Here is a 17,576-nt window from a genome sequence, read left to right as displayed (position 1 = left end):
GATTAAATTTCACTAAATCAAAACTTTATGAACGAATAATTTTTCATATCAACAACTGCCATACAAAGATAAGCTATGTACATTTTCAGTATCAAATCAAAACAAACATTCAAATTGTGATATGTTGCAATAAATAAAGGCAACAGTAGTTTACCGCTGTTCGAAATTCATGAATCGATTGAAAAAAATCCGGGTTACAAACTAAAAATGAGGGAAACACATCAAATATAAAAACAACAGAAACACACATAATAAAAAAATTCCACATACACCGTTTTGTAGATGAGTGATTTTACACAAAATTTAGCAATTGTAGAATTTACAGTAATGTAAATACAAAGGATTGTTTTTCACTTGTAATCAAGAATTTTTTCCCTGTACTGTCATATTTCCTTTGAGTACCTTAAATTTACAAAATTCTATTTCACGAGATATCCAATGTTAAAAGAATTTAAATTTTACATCAATTTAAGTGACATGTCTGGTTAAAAGTTGGATTTCTCTAATTTGTATTTCAGACAGAATTTTATCAAATAATTCTATCATTTCATTGGTACTTTGAAAATTGCAGGTAAAATTCAATTGATAGCATTGAATTGAAACTTGTTTTTCTAATTTCATCCAATCAAATTCAGTAAATTGGGAAATAATCGTAAAATACAAAATTAATCCGAAGTTTCAATTGCCCATCCTTGTACATCTTCTAATGTAACAAAGTCATCTTCTTCAAATTCATTGTCATCAGATTCACTTTCTGGTAATGGATCGGCTTTAGCAGAAAAGTCTATATCAGCATACGGTGACCGATTATTTGAACCATGGACGTAGAACTTGGAACCACTCTTGTTTTCCTGTTTTGGTTCGAAATCAACCTCGATATATACCAAACCCGAGGGGTTCTGAAATAATATGTGAATGATTAAAAAAAATTATCACTTAAACGAATGAAGCAGATTATATGATTCGTGGACAACATTCACATATTTCACTAGCTTCCACAAAAACAAAATATTTCTGAAACAAATTCTAAAACATTGCAGATTTTAAAATCCAAATTACAGAAAAGAAATAAAAAATGTTAAAATTGAAAGATTCCCTTTAGAACTTACTACGGTTATTGTAGTTTTATTATGAAATTAATTCAAATTATAAATCAAAGATTTACAATGAATTGACTTAGTACCAATAAGATAATGCAAGCGCTGTATTACAGGTCGACAGGTGCCAGAACTAATAATTGACAATCAACCAGCATAAGAAAAAATGGAGTTTTTTGAGAATATCGAAGAATATATTTGATTTGAAAGTGTCGTTATTTTTTTAATTTGTGCATTTTTGCATATACTTCATGAAGTCCGTTTGTCTTACTTATAAAAATCATACATAAAAAAGTGTTCATAATATAATTGTATGTATATTATGTTAATTAATGGTTGAAATTGTATGGAAAAAAATCATGTTCGTCTTCTTTTGTGTGCATATGATATTGTATGTTCCTGTGCTTTTAGACTGTTCATGTCAAACGTTACGATATTCCATAATCTGTGATTCAATATGACTCAGGAATTTACGGTGTTGCTATCGATTCGAAATTTATTAAACTTAACTATTGATGATCAATTATTATGGTGTAAACAAACTTTTATCCATTTTTTTTTTCTATTAAAAACAGAAACTAAGTTTGTTTAACTGAAGTAACATTTCATTATTCAAGTGTTGGTAAAGTAAAGTGTGAGAAACCATTTTAAACTCAGGTCTTGAAATCATCAGACTCCAAACACAATCATGTACCTATCTGATAAACGATTACAACGCCAAATGAGGAGCGTAATCAAATTTGTTTTCATTTTGCAAGGTGGTTTGAAAGGAGACCAAAATCGTCCAAAAAATACACAGAGGTGAAGTAAAAGCAATATCTCAGATATTTAATTAAAATGTCTATAAGAACCTGATTGTGCTGAATATTTCCCTGGGTGCCTGCCTGAACTTCCTGTACCATGTTCATATCTTTCATTTTGCTGTTGTTATCAGTACCTGAGTTCACATGAGAAAAATAGTAAGTTGTACCAACAAAGGAAAGTGTAGTTAGTATACTATTTAGTTTTGTTTATCTTAATTTCATACGGATTGTATTGTTTAAAATAATTAGAATGTGAAATTTTTGTTTAGTTATATTACCATAAACGCTGTATCTGTTATAAAAAAAGCTAAATTGTATATGTACTTTAAACGGGTTCAACGTTACACAATTATTAAATGTTGTACATTAATGGATTTGCTTAACTCATGAACGCATGAAAAGCTTTACTGTAATAAAAGTAGTTTAAAATTTCATTGTCAGTTTGTTGGAATATTCCTGTGGAGTCTTTCGTATCTCCTTGACTAAATTCGCATGGAAGTTAATGCATGCATATTAGGATAGGATTCCCTGTTGGCGCCCCCAGTGTTGTTCCGTTTGTAGATCATGTAACTTCTTTAGTTTTTGTTTGTTATGTTTGATTCGTTCTTTTTAATCGACTTACGCATTTATCATGGGTGAGCTTCTGCCACCTTTTTTTTATGTCCATTTTAAAGTATAATGTAATGTATGGGATTAGTTTTCAATATCCTTAGTAATAATTTCATATAACAAATCCCTCAATTACAAAACATGTTGATTCCCATCCAGTTAGGTAAAATGAATGGTGTACTATCATTCGATTTTCTTAACAATTTTTAAAGTTTTTCCATTTTGCACACTATGCTGTTTTATCTAGAGTTTAACACATAATAAAAATCAGATCTTGAGATCAACCGAATAAAATAAACAAAACAAAGTTATCTATAAACAACAGACCTTTGTTTCGAAAGTTATACACAGATATAATTATCCCTGCAGTTACAAGAATGATGGCAACAACCGTTACGATCATGTGGTTCTTCTCAGATGAACCAAGTATTGTTTCTAAAAGAGAGATTATTATAATTCAAACTTTTGAACCTGCTGTACGTATAAACTGAATTCAAAACATCAATCCGAAAAGTGTAATATAAAGAAAAAACAGAAAATTTTCAAATTGATCTTTCACAAATGATCTGCACAGATTCACTTAAAGATGTCTCATGGAAATCTAATTGAAATTATTTAGTGGGATTCGTGTTGCTTAGTCTTAAGTTTCCTATGTTGTGTCTTCTGTACCATTATTTATCTGCTTGTCTTTTTTTGCCATGACGTTGTCAGTTTGTTTTCAATCTATGAGTTTGACTGTCTCTGTGGTATCATTCGTCCCTCTTTTATTGAAACTGGTGTCTTTTTGAAGTTATAAAAACAAGTTACCTAAAAACAAAAGACACAAACACCGGTCATTTTGAAAAAAGGAAGCAAATTAAATCAATTTGCCAGTATTATAACTCCAATTCAATGACTAAGGGAAACGGGTATTGAAAATATGCTATAAATATAGTATATGTAAAAAGTAAAATAATTCACAATACGTGTAGTGTAGTATACAATATATGAAATTTATTATATATTTGTAATGTTTTTTTTTATTCTTTTGAAATATAACGTTTTGTTGGTAGATATTGTATGGTCTTAATTTGCTAACTTCGTTCAGATTTATGTTCAACGAGAGACCATATGAAGCTTGCCATAATGTTTAGATATCCCTCCACTGTTAAAGGTCGTATGATTTATGGTCTTTGCCTGATGTCTCATTCTATTATACCAACAATCTACTTGCATCCATATGTATTGAAGTTTAACCATTTATAATGTGTTACCTTGTTCTCCTTGGAAGGTTTCCAATGTCGAAGGCATATATCTTATTTCTGTGAAAGAATTGCATTGGAGTTTTCAAATTGATTTATTGCTGTTAATGTAGTAATGTAGGATTTAGGTAAAGTCTTATATGAATTGATAAAAAAGAAGAAGAAAAAAACTTGTGTTCTATGTGATTTGACTGTAAAAAAAGAAAGTTCAACAAAGCAGCCATTTTTTTATTTATAACATTACACAGAAAGCAAAATAAGCAACACAAATATAGAACTTGCATACTTGTTTTAAATTATGATACTCCCTACAACATATGTGATACATGATTCCAATCAGCATAAACAATGCACATGCATAATACATACAGAATAAAGGTTAACTAGTGAATACAGAATAATACCATTCAATCAATTCTTAATTTTCATAAGAATGAAAAAAAACCACATTAATTAATAAAACCATATGCATGTCACAAGGAAGCAAACAAGTTTACAGTAACTGTGGGTACTCCAGATCTTGTATCGGTGTTTTGTGTCCATTGTTTTTCAAAGATAGAAATGTTTGTGTGCATGATATTCATCTACTGATTAAACCACTTGGAACTTGATATTACAGCTTGCTCATTATGGTGTGCTGTTACACTACTATCGTAGGTTAGTGGGATAGTTGAGCGCTCTCAAATATGTTTAACCTCGGCACGTTTTGTATGGGCCTGTCCCATGTCAGGAGACTGTAACTCAATGGTTGTCACTAGTTGCTGCCATAATGCTATGTCTTTAGAATTGATTTTTTTAACATGATTCATATTTCATCTAAAATATTCTCAGGAATTTCAAATTGGTCAAAAGAGTCGCAAAAAATGAATGATCATATTATTATCCATAGGTGTTCGACGGGAACTACGGGCCACCAAAACCTCCATTTTTTGTCATTTAACATTCAATGATGATTAATTCTAATACATTACACCTTGTTGTTTCAACGGAAATTCGCCAATCGGAAATGAAAACAAAAAACCAATGTTTGCCATTTGTTTCATACATTTAGAATCTAATGCAGGAACTTTAACATGTTTAACTTAAGTTTTCTGCAAAGTTTGATTTAAGTTGGCAAATGATAATGAAAAAGTTTATTGTCTCAAAACAAATGGATGAGGACGGCTAATACGCCTAATGGGTGATGTCAGTTCACATGGCATCTTTTGTCAGATTATATGCTAAATAAAAAAAATAAAGAAACAAGCATACACAAACTTTACCTAAGGACTTACGTACGATATTTAACCGAACGCTTTTCCGAATTTTCTTCCCGATATAAGACGCAGTACATGCGTATATAGCATTCTGCTGTTCTTCTGTTGGAATTAATTCGTAGGTAGACACATTTCCCTGACTTTCACAAAGCAAATTGTTGTTTGTTGACCACGAAATACTGCTGGGATGCTGATGTTCAGAAATACATTTCAAAATCAAAGATATTCCAATAAAACCAACAACTGTATTTGATTCATTGACATTCAATATTTGTATTTCATCATTCGACGCTACAATTTATAAATAAAATGGAAAAGTTAATACATTGAAAGTGGATAACACGATTACAAGAACATGTAAACTAGTACACTATGCTTTTTGTAGTTCATACAGTATGGACAATACACTTCAACATATGTAAAATTGTTATTTAAAAACATAGTTGTTACTTTTAGAGAAAACGTCTTAAAAGATTCATGCATTAGAAAAAAGCAACAATAGTGACATGTCTTCGAAGAAGAGTTGTGAATTGAACAATAACTGAAAAAAGAACACCAATTCGTTCTTATTAATTCATGCATCTTGAAATACCGTACTTTTTAACCACATGAAAGTAGGCTCCTCATACCTTCGGTTAACCCGAGATCACCATTGATTTTTTATTATGTTTCGTGTTGTCTTAAGCAGCATTGCAATACTTTCGTATTTTTTTTTACAACAAACACACTTCGTTAAAAAAAAAAGCTAAATACAATTTTCAATTCGAATGCATATACATATAGTGTTTTGTAAACTTGTTTGTAGTTTAACCTTTTAGTCGTTATTTGCAATTGGCGTTTTCGGTTTCTTTTTAACACATAAGTTTTGTTGTCCCTCTGTGTCCATATAAAAAATAAGGCGATGTGGTATATGATTGCCAGTGAGACATATATCACCAGGGTTTCAAATGACGAGATGATACGCTGTATATCCCACAAAGAGAAAATGTGTCTTTAATGGTTCAGACAGTAATTAATTGGTAAATGTATCCAAATTTGCAGAAAAGGAAGCCATGAATTTTAAATCATACTTACTTGACAGACGAACTGATACCTCAGTCTCATGTGGATGTTTGTTTATACTTGATATGCATTTATAAATCTTTTCGTCAGCTTTAGTAATTTGTTGTAAAAGAAGATTGTATTCACCAATCGTGTGATTACCAACAACTTTGATATGTTTAATATCTTGGTTTACATTTCTGTCGATAGCAATTACTTCTTGTGCGTCATTCTTACTTGACATTGTATATCTTATCCAAGAAACACTTGATATACTTTTGAATGGACATTCCAGAACAGTTGTGGAGTTTTCTTTCACATATTCAATTACATCTGTTTCGTTTATAATTCCACCTGAAATTAGTACAAATTAGACATATATATATATGGTATAAAAAGTGTATATGCTCGTTATATATGTAAAGCAAAGAAAAGTTTTTTTACATCTAAACTATGAACATTTGTTTTTTAATTAAGGAAATAAAGGAAAGAATACTCAGAAAAACAGGATATAGTTGAAAATATAGATTAATGATTTACATACGCATAAAATCAGCAAAAAGATTCAATTTCGAATGCAACAAAGACCTTTTTACATTGTCATATTAATTTAACGATATTTATACACAGAAAACACAATAATCTGTTCGGCATATTTTGTTGCATATGCTTTAACATTTAATAGCGAAAGTAAGCATTATATTAAACTCATTTTCACATATTGATTCTGACGTCGCTGATAACTTATATTTCAGACTTTGTGACTTCTCTGATACGTTCCGTTCGCGTATAATAGTCGTAACACGATAGTTACAGAGTGAGTGAACACGGTGTTATGTGAAAATGCGAATGTAACGACAAAATTATCTCAAGGTAAAAGGATAAGATTCTTTTAAGACTTGAGGTAGACTTCTACTCTTGATGTGAGTTCATTTTAAAAAAAGATATATGATGTGAAAATTTATTTTAAAAAATGCATAATTCTGTTTGTAATGAAATAAAACAAAAAATAGAATATCTATAAAATACGTATAGGTTATAACATGCCCTTTTCCATATTGGCCCTTGTATCATCCCGAGATTCTAGCCGAGGGCCGATATGGGTCGCCGGATGATACCAGGGCCAATATGGAAAAGACATGTTATCATCAATTCTCTGTATGCATCAACCAACTGCTGGCCACATAAAAAAAATTATGTGATAGAAAAACTACCTCTAACATCAAAGTTAGTTGCATTATTCATAAAAATCAGTTTAAAATCTTAATTATCCCAGCCCTTCTTGTCGGTTGCTAAGGAACATAAATTTCCTTAGCAACCAAGGAAAAATTTACCTCAAAATGACCAAATTTCAATTATGAACAGCTCATTTATTATGGAAGGTAGCTTTAAATTGTTTATCATTAAATGAACAACAGAATATGCTTCATAAAAATATATTTATTAAAGTAAATCATATATGCGGAAATACAGTATAGAATATCAGAGCTAAAAGCTATTTTAGGTGCTGTGGATCTTAAGCAAAAAGAGTCAAATTCGACCAAATTTGGTCCCTAAAATATTTTTTTTGCAGAAATATAGCCAAAACATGACTCACTACACTTAAAGATTAGGTATTTAGCTAATCATTAATTAAAAAATATCTCTGGGTAAACATATTTTAAATCGATGGCGGATAATTCAAATTGGGTCATATAGAGGGTGTAAACAGTTCATCTAGGCCAATTTTTCACATGTTTGCTATCATACCAGACAATTTCCACCATCTAAACCAACTAACATGTTATATTGATGTTGGTGTTTGTTGAATATGTTTGTTCAAATGACTGACCTATGGTTGACAATAAAAAACCTTAATACAAACCTTAAAAAAGAGGGGTGGGGTGGGGGTGGGGTAGTGCCTTTTTTTTTCTTTTTTTTTCGCACAAAAAAATAAGAAATAGAGAGGCACTAAAATCAAAGAATTTTGGGATGGATCCTACAAATTGTTTCTTTAAATACAGAGATAAACAAAATGGGCTCATTACTAGGTTCATTATAATTATGGAAAAGTAGTAGGTCCAGTAAGACCACTTTTTGGCCCCAAAATATAGCAGTTTTGCAAAATTGTTAAAATGTAAACTTTTAGTTATTTATTGGACAGTAGAATGCTCCTGCTACATAAATATGGGCTGTTTTTGACAATACAATGCACATTTATCGGGTACTATCACCATTAAGTCATGCTAAATTACTGAAATTTTTCACAATTCTATCATTTCAAAGTTGTTAAATTTTAGACGGTTTTCGTGTAAATCGAAAGTGTTTCATGTTCATCCTTAATATTGAAATGTAAGTTCTATTTTATGATAATACATAACATATATAAAGGTTTAGGATGAACACAAATGCAGCCACTTTCATTTTTGACAAAAACCATCTGAAAAGTGACATCTTTCAATCAGTTTAATTGAAGTCTGGAACTGGCATGTCAGTTAACTGCTAGTAGTCTGATGATATTTATGTATTAATGCCATTTTGTTTATTTTCTATGGTTACTTCTTCTAACATCAGACTCGGACTTCTCTTGAACTGAATTTTAATGTGCGTATTGTTATGCGTTTACTTTTCTGCATTGGCTAGAGGTATAGGGGGAGGGTTGAGATCTCATAAACATGTTTAATCCCGTCGAAATTTTTGCGCCTGTCCCAAATCAGGAGCCCCTGGCCTTTGTTAGTCTTGAATTATTTTTAATTTTAGTTTCTTGTGTACAATTTGGAGTTAAGTATGGCGTTCATAATCACTGAACTAGTATATATATTTGTTTAGGGGCCATCTGAAGGACGCCTCCGGGTGTGGGAATTTCTCGCTGCATTGAAGACATGTTGGTGACCTTCTGCTGTTGTGTGATCTATGGTCGGGTTGTTGTCTCTTTGACAAATTCCCAATTTCCATTCTCAATTTTATTGAATATCCTAACCATTTAGACAAATAAGATTGCCCATTGTTGAATTTTAGAACAAAACTTTACAAAAGAACCCTACGCATTGAAAATTTCTTATAGTATTTTCCTTCCCTAAATGGCCTTGGTTAGATATTTATTTTCCTGAGTCAATGGGAATCGGGAACTTCACAAGTGGTTTTTCTTTTTCTGAGCTCTATAAGGCTTTCAATATGTTTCAGATGACGGTTACACGATTTATTAAGTCAATTTCTGTCAAACGTGTACCTCGTTTTTCATAGTCGAAAGTTTTCAATACTCAGAGTTTGATTGTGATATTTCAGTGTAATAAATGTCAAAAATTATGTCCGGAAATTGTTTTAAAAATGGACAGGCAACATTCATAATTCAGTATATTACCTGTGGAATACTTCAATGATAATTGTTTTAAAGCTGTCAAATAGGGAATAGTGATCCAGAAATAGTATAATCAAGTTTTCTCCAAATGTTATTGCTGCTCCAGTTTTAGCTCACCTAGCCCGAAGGGCCAAGTGAGCTTTTCTCATCACTTTGCGTCCGTCATCGTCGTCCGTCGTCGTTAACTTTTACAAAAATCTTCTACTCTGAAACTACTAGGCCAAATTAAACCAAACTTGGCCACAATCATCATTGGGGTATCTATTTTAAAAATGTGTCTGGTGACCTGGCAAACCAACCAAAATGGCTGCAATGGCTAAAAATAGAACATAGGAGTAAAATGCGCTTTTTGGATTTTAACTAAAAAACCAAAGCATTAAGAGCAGATCTGACATGGGGTAATTGTTTATCAGGTCAAGATATATCTGCCCTAAATTTTTCAGACGAATCGAACAACCCATTGTTGGGTTGCTGCCCCTGAATCGGTCACTTTAAAGAAATTTTGCTTTTTTTGGTTATAATCTTGAATATTATTATAGACAGAAATAAATTGTAAACAGCAATAATGTTCAGCAAAGTAAGATTCACAAATAAGTCAACATGACCGAAATGGTCAATTGACCCCCTAAGGAGTTATTGTCCTTTATAGTCAATTTTTAACAATTTTCATAAAATTTGAAAATTTTTATTAACATTTTCCACTGAAACTACTGGGCCAAGTTCATTATAGATAGAGATAATTGTAAGCAGCAAGACTGTTTAGTAAAGTAAGATGTACAAACACATCACCATCACCAAAACACAATTTTGTCATGAATCCATCTGCTTCCTTTGTTGAATATTCACATAGACAAAGGTGAGCGACACAGGCTCTTTAGAGCCTTTAGTTGGTTATTATCTTGAATATTATTATAGATAAAGATAAACTGTAAACAACAATAATGTTCAGGAAACTAAAATTTGCAAATAAGTCATCATGACCAAAATTGTCAGTTGACCCCTTAAGGTGTTATTGCCCTTTATAGTCAATTTTTAACCATTTTCAAAAAATTTAGTATTCTTTTAAAAAAACTTCTCCTCTGAAACTACTGGGCCAAATTTAACCAAACTTGGCCACAATCATCATTGGGATATATGGTTTTAAAAATATGTGGCGTGACCCGGCCAACCAACCAAGATGGCCACCATGGCTTAAATAGTACATAGGAGTAAAATGCAAATTTTGGCTTATATCTCTGAAACAAAAGCATTTAGAGCAAATCTGACGTAAAAATAAAATTGTCTATTAGGTCAAGATCTATCTGCCCTGAAATTTTCAGACAAATCGGACAACCAGTTGTAGGGTTGCTGCCCCCGAATTAGTAGTTTTAAGGAAATTTTGGAGATTTTGGTTATTATTTCAAATGTTATTATAGATAGAGATAAAGTGTAAACAGCAATAATGTTCAGCAAAATAAGATCTACAAATAAATCATCGTGACCGAAATTGTCAATTGACCCCTAAAGGAGTTATTGCCCTTTATAGTCAATTTTTAACAATTTTCATAAATTTTTGTAAATTTTTAGAAAATATTCTCCACTGTAATTACTGGGCCAAGTTCATTATAGATAGAGATAATTGTAGCAACAAGAATGTCCAGTAAAGAAAGATCTACAAACACAATTTTGTCATGAAATTATCTGTGTCCATTGTTTAGTATGCACATAGACCAAGATGAGCGACACAGGCTCTTGAGAGTCTCTAGTTTTTCTATCTCTTGAACAAAGATTTTCAAAAAAGGGAAATAACTCATTTTTCGAAATTACATCTAGACTAGTTTGAGCATGAATTTTGAATTGCTGGAACATGTTATATGATATAATTACCCTCAATACATCTAAAAATAGTTATTTTCAATAGAAAGGACTATTTTATCATGAAAATATTCGTATGAAATATTTATTTACAAATAGAACCTAAAAAAGGGAAAATTACAATGACTCATATTCCTCTATTGGCAACTTTCTGCAACATTTACCCAAGAATTTTTTTGCAGCATTTTGTTGACAAAACAACCATAATTTTATATTTTATAGTCTTTTATGTGAGGATTTCTGCGTTTTCGGTAAAATCAGATGTGAAAAATTACAAAAATCGGCAAAATTCATGCCGATTTTTGTGTCAAGTGGACCACCTTATGTACCAAAAAACTGTTTTTATTCGAAAAATTTGTCAGTTAGCAGTTGAAATGATTAAAATCATCACTTATACCCATGAAAATAACAAAAAATGATATGCTTTATCTCTTTTTTCCATAAAATACAATGTCAGCCATTTCTCTTTGCTATACTAATATATACATATGATGTCACGTGGTTTCCATGGCAACCAGACTTTTCAGATTTTTTTTATTGATTTTTTTTTAATTTGACTGTTAGTTTGGACCATTTCAACTTAAAAAAAAGTAATCGAAAAAAAATAATCTGGCCAAATTTGTTCATATTTGGTCTATTATTACAGAGAATTGATGTTATAATCTAATTATCACATATAGTCCGGCGGCTACAAGCATATTTCAGACGAATTGTGCACACCCTGCTACAAGCATGAAATTTGGCATAGACCTTCCTCAACTATTACTCTTTTATTTCAGATAGGGAGGCATTTGAAAAAAATGTCTCACTTCCGGTAAAATCCAAAATGGCGGACATCATACTTAAATCAACCCTATATCGAAGGCTAGTATGTGAAAAGGTGTTATTATCATGCTACTAACATAATATTTGGTACCAACCTTTGTTTTGTACTACTTTTGGATATATGGTATAGGTAAGATGTCTTCAAAAACCCTACTTCCGGTAGAATCCAACATGGCGGATATATTACTAGAACAAGCTTATTTTTAGGGAGGGTAATTGAAATGTGTTTTAATGTATTGCTACTATCATTATGATTACATTAGGCAGGAACCTTTCTTTTGTGCTTCTCATGGATACGATGTATAAGACATATCTCTTTAAAAACCTTACTTCCGGTAATATCCAGAATGGCGGACATAGAAATATCAATTTTCTATTTAAATATTCAACTTTTTTCAAAATGTAAAGAAAATGTTTTTTGTTGTTGTTGTTTTTTTTTTTTTTTTTTTTGCTTTTTATTAAACTATTGGCTTCTAGTTATCCTCAAAACCACGAATTTTTTTCTTTTGTAAATTTTTAAATCACACTTCCGGTTAAAAAAAACCCAATATGGTGTAAATTTCAAAAATGAGTCCTCAATCCATATCTTTGATTTAGAGTTTTAGATAGATTGGTTAATACAAAATAAAATTTCTGAAGTACTAAAACATTTTTCAAATTATTACTATTTGGCTGAAAATACATGTTTATTCACAGCCACCACCACATGTAAACAAAATAGTGCACGGGAGACCCGATTTTCCACATTAACAACGACCACGACATCCTCTGTATCTGTAGCTGTATCTGTATCTGTATGAATACGTTGTCGATACCAATTTTGGCTTTAATATATCGGTTTGAGAGAGCGCCGCTGATTTATTGACGAGGCGTAAGAGCAGATTTGACGCTCTCTACGCTTGATGCTCGACGCGACCACTGTCTTAACAAAGAATGAGTTTGAGTATTGTAGTGTTTTGCTTAGTGGAATGTCAAAACATTTAGAGTGATTCTTTACTTGCTTTTACACAATATTTGTTGCGTGGTATTCTTTGAACTTCTTGGCAATTATGTTTCTCTTAGGACGTGCTTTTTTGAGAAATTCGTCTGGTTCAATAGCGGGAATCAGCCCCTAAAATAAAACCACTTTGTACATAAATATCAACTTCTAGCTTGTTCGTCTTGCAATTGTCTGGAGGTCTTATAGTTCCAGTTAGGCAAGCATATTGGAGACACACCCGTCCTCTCTTGACTTGTAACCTATGGTGATAAATCTTGCCGCTTGACGTTGTATCCTTTCTAGCTTATTTATGTTTGTTACCGTGTAGAGGTCCCATACTATGTCTCCATATTCCATCGTTGATTAATGAGCGAGATGTAAGCTGTTTTTGCAATCTTGTGGGCAGTATTTCAAGTTTTTTCTTTGAAAGCCTAGTGTTGAATTTATTTTCTTTGCCGCGTTTAATATGTGGGTGGTCCATTTGAGGTCTTCCGAAATTTGTAGGCCTAGGTACGGGTTATGTTTGACTTGTTGTAGTATGTGTCCATTTAAACTGTAGATTTTATGGCTTGTGTTTCTGATGCTTAGGATTTAGCATTTTTTTTTGGCATTGAACCGTATTCCCCAGTACATCCTAAATATACAAGCTTCTGACAAAATGATGAGGCATTAGAAAGAGTTATTTAAAAGTCATCCTCTTTGTCCCTTCGCCATTCATTAGTGCCTGCACTCCCAAACACAATCCATAGTTCGTCTACCCCTGTCATGGAATAGCGAAACAGTAACGACTATTCGAATCATGACTTGTGCAATTTCGTGTTTCATTGCATCAGACACATGCACCATGATTCTATTGTCAGCCTCTTAATGTGAACATGGTGATAAACTTGAAATACATCTCGAGGTAGATAAGATAGAATATCCTGAGCATTTGTTATAAGAAACAAGAGCTACATTTAGGGGAAAGGGAATACACAGACGAATCCAAAGTCAAAGCAAGATTACGACAATAAGAAAGAACTTTTAAGTTTTCATTCCGAACAGCTTGCTCAATAGATTTTGTGGAAAGGGTAGTTGTAGCAACAATTGCTCAGGATGTTCTGTGCTATCCACCACATGGTGATGTTTCAAGCTAAGCACCATGTTCAAATGAAGAGGCTGACACTTGAATCAAGATGCATGTGTCTGATGCAGTGAAACACAGACTTAACTGAGTCATGACCCGAACAGTCGATACTGATGTTGCTGTCATTGCTGTTTCGCTTTTCAGTGACATAGGGGCAGACAAACTTTGGCTTGCAATTGGAAGTGGGAAAAGCTTCAGATATATATCTATCCATGACCTTTCAAATACACTAGGCATTGAGAGATTACACGTTTGCTGGAAAAGGAACTGCGTTGGTGACATGGATGGTGTTTAAAGATGTGACTCTATCATTTAGAATGATGATTGATCAGACAACATCACCAGATATGGATTTGACAATGTCATTGATAGAACGATACGTGGTTTTGTTGTAAGATCGAACAAACTTATCAGATGGGGTTAACGAAGCAAGAAAAAATGTGTTTATGGAAGAGGAAATACTTATTGAGGCTCTTCCCACGACTCGGTCTAGTCTTTTTCAGCAAGTAAAACGTGCAATATACCATGGCGGGTGCGAATGATTAACAAGCTTAGTATTTGTTTCTATGCTAACTAGTCCATCGCTTATGAATGGCGAAGGGGAAAATATGATCCATGGGAACCCTTTTGGACAACTCTTTGTGAGGCCTCTTCATCTTATCAGGAGCTTGTACATTATAGATGTAAGAAACAATACCACGATCTTTGTAAATTTGGAAAATAAGCTCTCCGATTGTGAATAAACATGTATTATTTGCGGCCATAAATAAGTCATTCTAAAGATGTTTAAGAACTTTAGTGAATTTATATTGTTTTAATCAATCTAACCAAAACTCTACATCGAATATATGGATTGAGGACTCATCTTTGTATTTTACGCCATATTGATTATATACGGAAGTGTTAATTTTGTATTTAAACATATAAAGCTGAATAGCCAAAAGTTTAATGACCAGCTAAAACAAATACGATTTTATTTACAGTTTGAAAAAAGTTGAATATTAAAATGAAAAACTATCAATATTTCTATGTCCGCCATATTGGATATTACCGGAAGTAAGGGTTTTAAAGACGTATGTCTTATACATTGTATCCATGATAAGCACAAAAGAAAGGTTCCTGCACAATATAATGATAGTAGCAATACTTTAAAACACATTTCAATTACCCTCCCTAAAAATAAGTTTATTCTAGTACTATATCCGCCATGTTGGATTTTACCGGAAGTAGGATTTTTGAAGACATCTTATCTATATCATATATCAAAAAGTAGTACCAAATATAATGATAGTAGCATGTTAATAACACCTTTTCACATACTAGCCTTCGATATTGGGATAATTTAAGTATGATGTCCGCCATTTTGGATTTTACCGGAAGTGAGACATTTTTTTTCAAATGCCTCCCTATCTGAAATGAAAGAGAAATAGTTGAGGAAGGTATATGCCAAATTTCATGCTTGTAGCAGGATGTGCACAATTTTTCACACAGCCGCCGTACTAATATTTAAGTTATGCAGAATAGAGAAAACAAATTTCAATCATAACATTTTAATGAAACATAACAGGTAAAATCTTAAACATGTTTCACAAAAGTGTCGTTTAGGAAGCAATGACGTGATGTCATTTGGAATCGGGGCACAATATCAATATACTCTTTTTGGCCCCGGGCAATTTTGGGGTTATTGCATATTCAAAACCTAAGGTATTCATAACAAATATGTGATAAATTAAAATAACTTACCAATCTGCATTAAAATGAGAAGTATCTTTCCAAAGAAAAAACTACGACCTGAAGTTAAAAGGAAACATGTTCACCATATCATAGCTAAATATGGTCAGTTAAACAGTTGCAGATTTCAAAATTGAGATTTTTAATCAATTATAATAAATTATTCATTGGCATTTTCAACATTGGTCAAAACAGACATGACATAACTACCAGTTCCGGGATTGACTCCCTCGGTAAATCTAGTAGATACATAGCCAGCCCATCGTAAGCGGTTTGTGTCCCGTTGGAGACAACCTAACTTGTAATATGAATCATGCTCTCCTTCCAAGTTAAATTTGGAGCCTAACTAAAACAAAACATGGTAGTAACTTAGACATGATTTCTAACTATGGTATCTCTTTTTTTATGTTATCTTTATTTTACAACACAACACTCTAACAGACTGAGCTATAGATATGTGTTGTTTGAGTCATACAGTACAACTCTGAGGTGGTTGAAGTCAGACGGGATTGCTTCCTTCGGTACACGTAGTAGATACTAGTCACCCGTAAGTGATCGCGCTTCGGAAGGACATCTATAGCTTAGTCTGTTAGAGTTTTGTTTTGTGAAATAAAGATAACAAAAAAAGAGAGCGCTGCCTTGTAGCACCGAGGTCCCGGGTTCGAGTACCGGATGAGATAAAGTGGTTTTCTAATAAGAACCATGCACTCAGGTTACACACATAAGGTTCACTCTAATGTTCGATTGGGCTAAAACAAATAATCGAGGTGTTAAATATGTAATAATATTCTTCTTATTTTTTTCAATGTATATAAACATGCAGGAGTGAGGGTATCACTATATTTGAGGTGCGAATTGGTCCAATTTAGTGTAGTGATAGAAAAAGCTCCTATTACATCAAAACAGTCTTTATAAAAGTATTTATGTACATCTAATTCAAGGATTTGTAGATTCAAATTGTCATTTACTGATATAATATATGACTTACCTCTGTTCAGGAGAAACATACTCCGTTTATTTGCTACGGCATTTCGTATACACTAAAATAGTGAAAGTGGGATGCAATAAAATAAACGACGGAAACGGACACATTTTTGAAGCCGTAGAGAATATAGAACGGATATCCACGTTTTTTCAAAAATATTTACCAAATAAGGATATAATTTGCTGGATATAGTGTTGCCCTATATCCTATTTGACTTTTCGAAATATAGGAAATTAGAGGAATCATTAACAAGCAAATTCTAAAAGGCCACCAGTCGCCCACATTTCAACACGTGCATGCTCAACTACTTCTAGTGTAACTAATAGACAGAAAGTATATATACATTGGACTGTTTTCTGCTCTTTAGTCGAGCTTTTGTCTCTTTGACACATTCTCCATTTCCATTTTCAATTTAATATGATAATTTAAGAAATATGCACGTGGGTTTTCCTTTAAAACATGTTTAAACATAGCTACAATAAACTAAATGAACAAAAGAAAAATGATATGGAAATACTACAATAAAAATGATTAAAATTGCAATCATACACAGCTGTAGTATTGGAAATCTACTTTTATTATTCAGTACTGTTTTGTTACTTTAAAAAATATTGTTATATTTAGGTACCTGTATTTTACAGGACTTTATCACGGCCGACACTCGGCTAACCGAGGGATTGGTCGGTTAATCT

The 17,576-nt window shown here is 32.4% G+C and overlaps 1 protein-coding gene across 1 annotated transcript; it reads right to left on the bottom strand.

The window, feature by feature from the left end:
* Positions 1–419: 419 nt before the first annotated feature.
* Positions 420–16,958, bottom strand: LOC139483015 (uncharacterized). Its single transcript, XM_071267045.1, has 8 exons — positions 16,888–16,958; positions 15,912–15,959; positions 6,081–6,401; positions 5,025–5,297; positions 3,763–3,810; positions 2,837–2,944; positions 1,949–2,034; positions 420–899 (listed from the first exon to the last, which is right to left on the bottom strand). The coding sequence occupies exons 1-8, from the start codon at positions 16,904–16,906 to the stop codon at positions 666–668; spliced, it is 1,137 nt and encodes a 378-aa protein (XP_071123146.1). The 5' UTR covers positions 16,907–16,958; the 3' UTR covers positions 420–665.
* Positions 16,959–17,576: the final 618 nt, after the last annotated feature.

This window comes from Mytilus edulis, chromosome 7, assembly GCF_963676685.1.
Source record: "Mytilus edulis chromosome 7, xbMytEdul2.2, whole genome shotgun sequence".
Classification (NCBI taxonomy): Eukaryota; Metazoa; Mollusca; class Bivalvia; order Mytilida; family Mytilidae; genus Mytilus; species Mytilus edulis.
The sequence above is the reverse complement of the archived record's forward strand: the minus strand, read 5'-3'. Positions and strand labels throughout refer to the sequence as shown.

Excerpts from the sequence above, each read along its gene's own strand:
- LOC139483015 (XM_071267045.1), bottom strand. Across the intron at positions 6,402-15,911 it reads TCTCATTTTAATGCAGATTG|GTGGAATTATAAACGAAACA; the intron begins GTAAGTTATTTT and ends TACTAATTTCAG. Across the intron at positions 900-1,948 it reads GAAATATTCAGCACAATCAG|AACCCCTCGGGTTTGGTATA; the intron begins GTTCTTATAGAC and ends ATATTATTTCAG.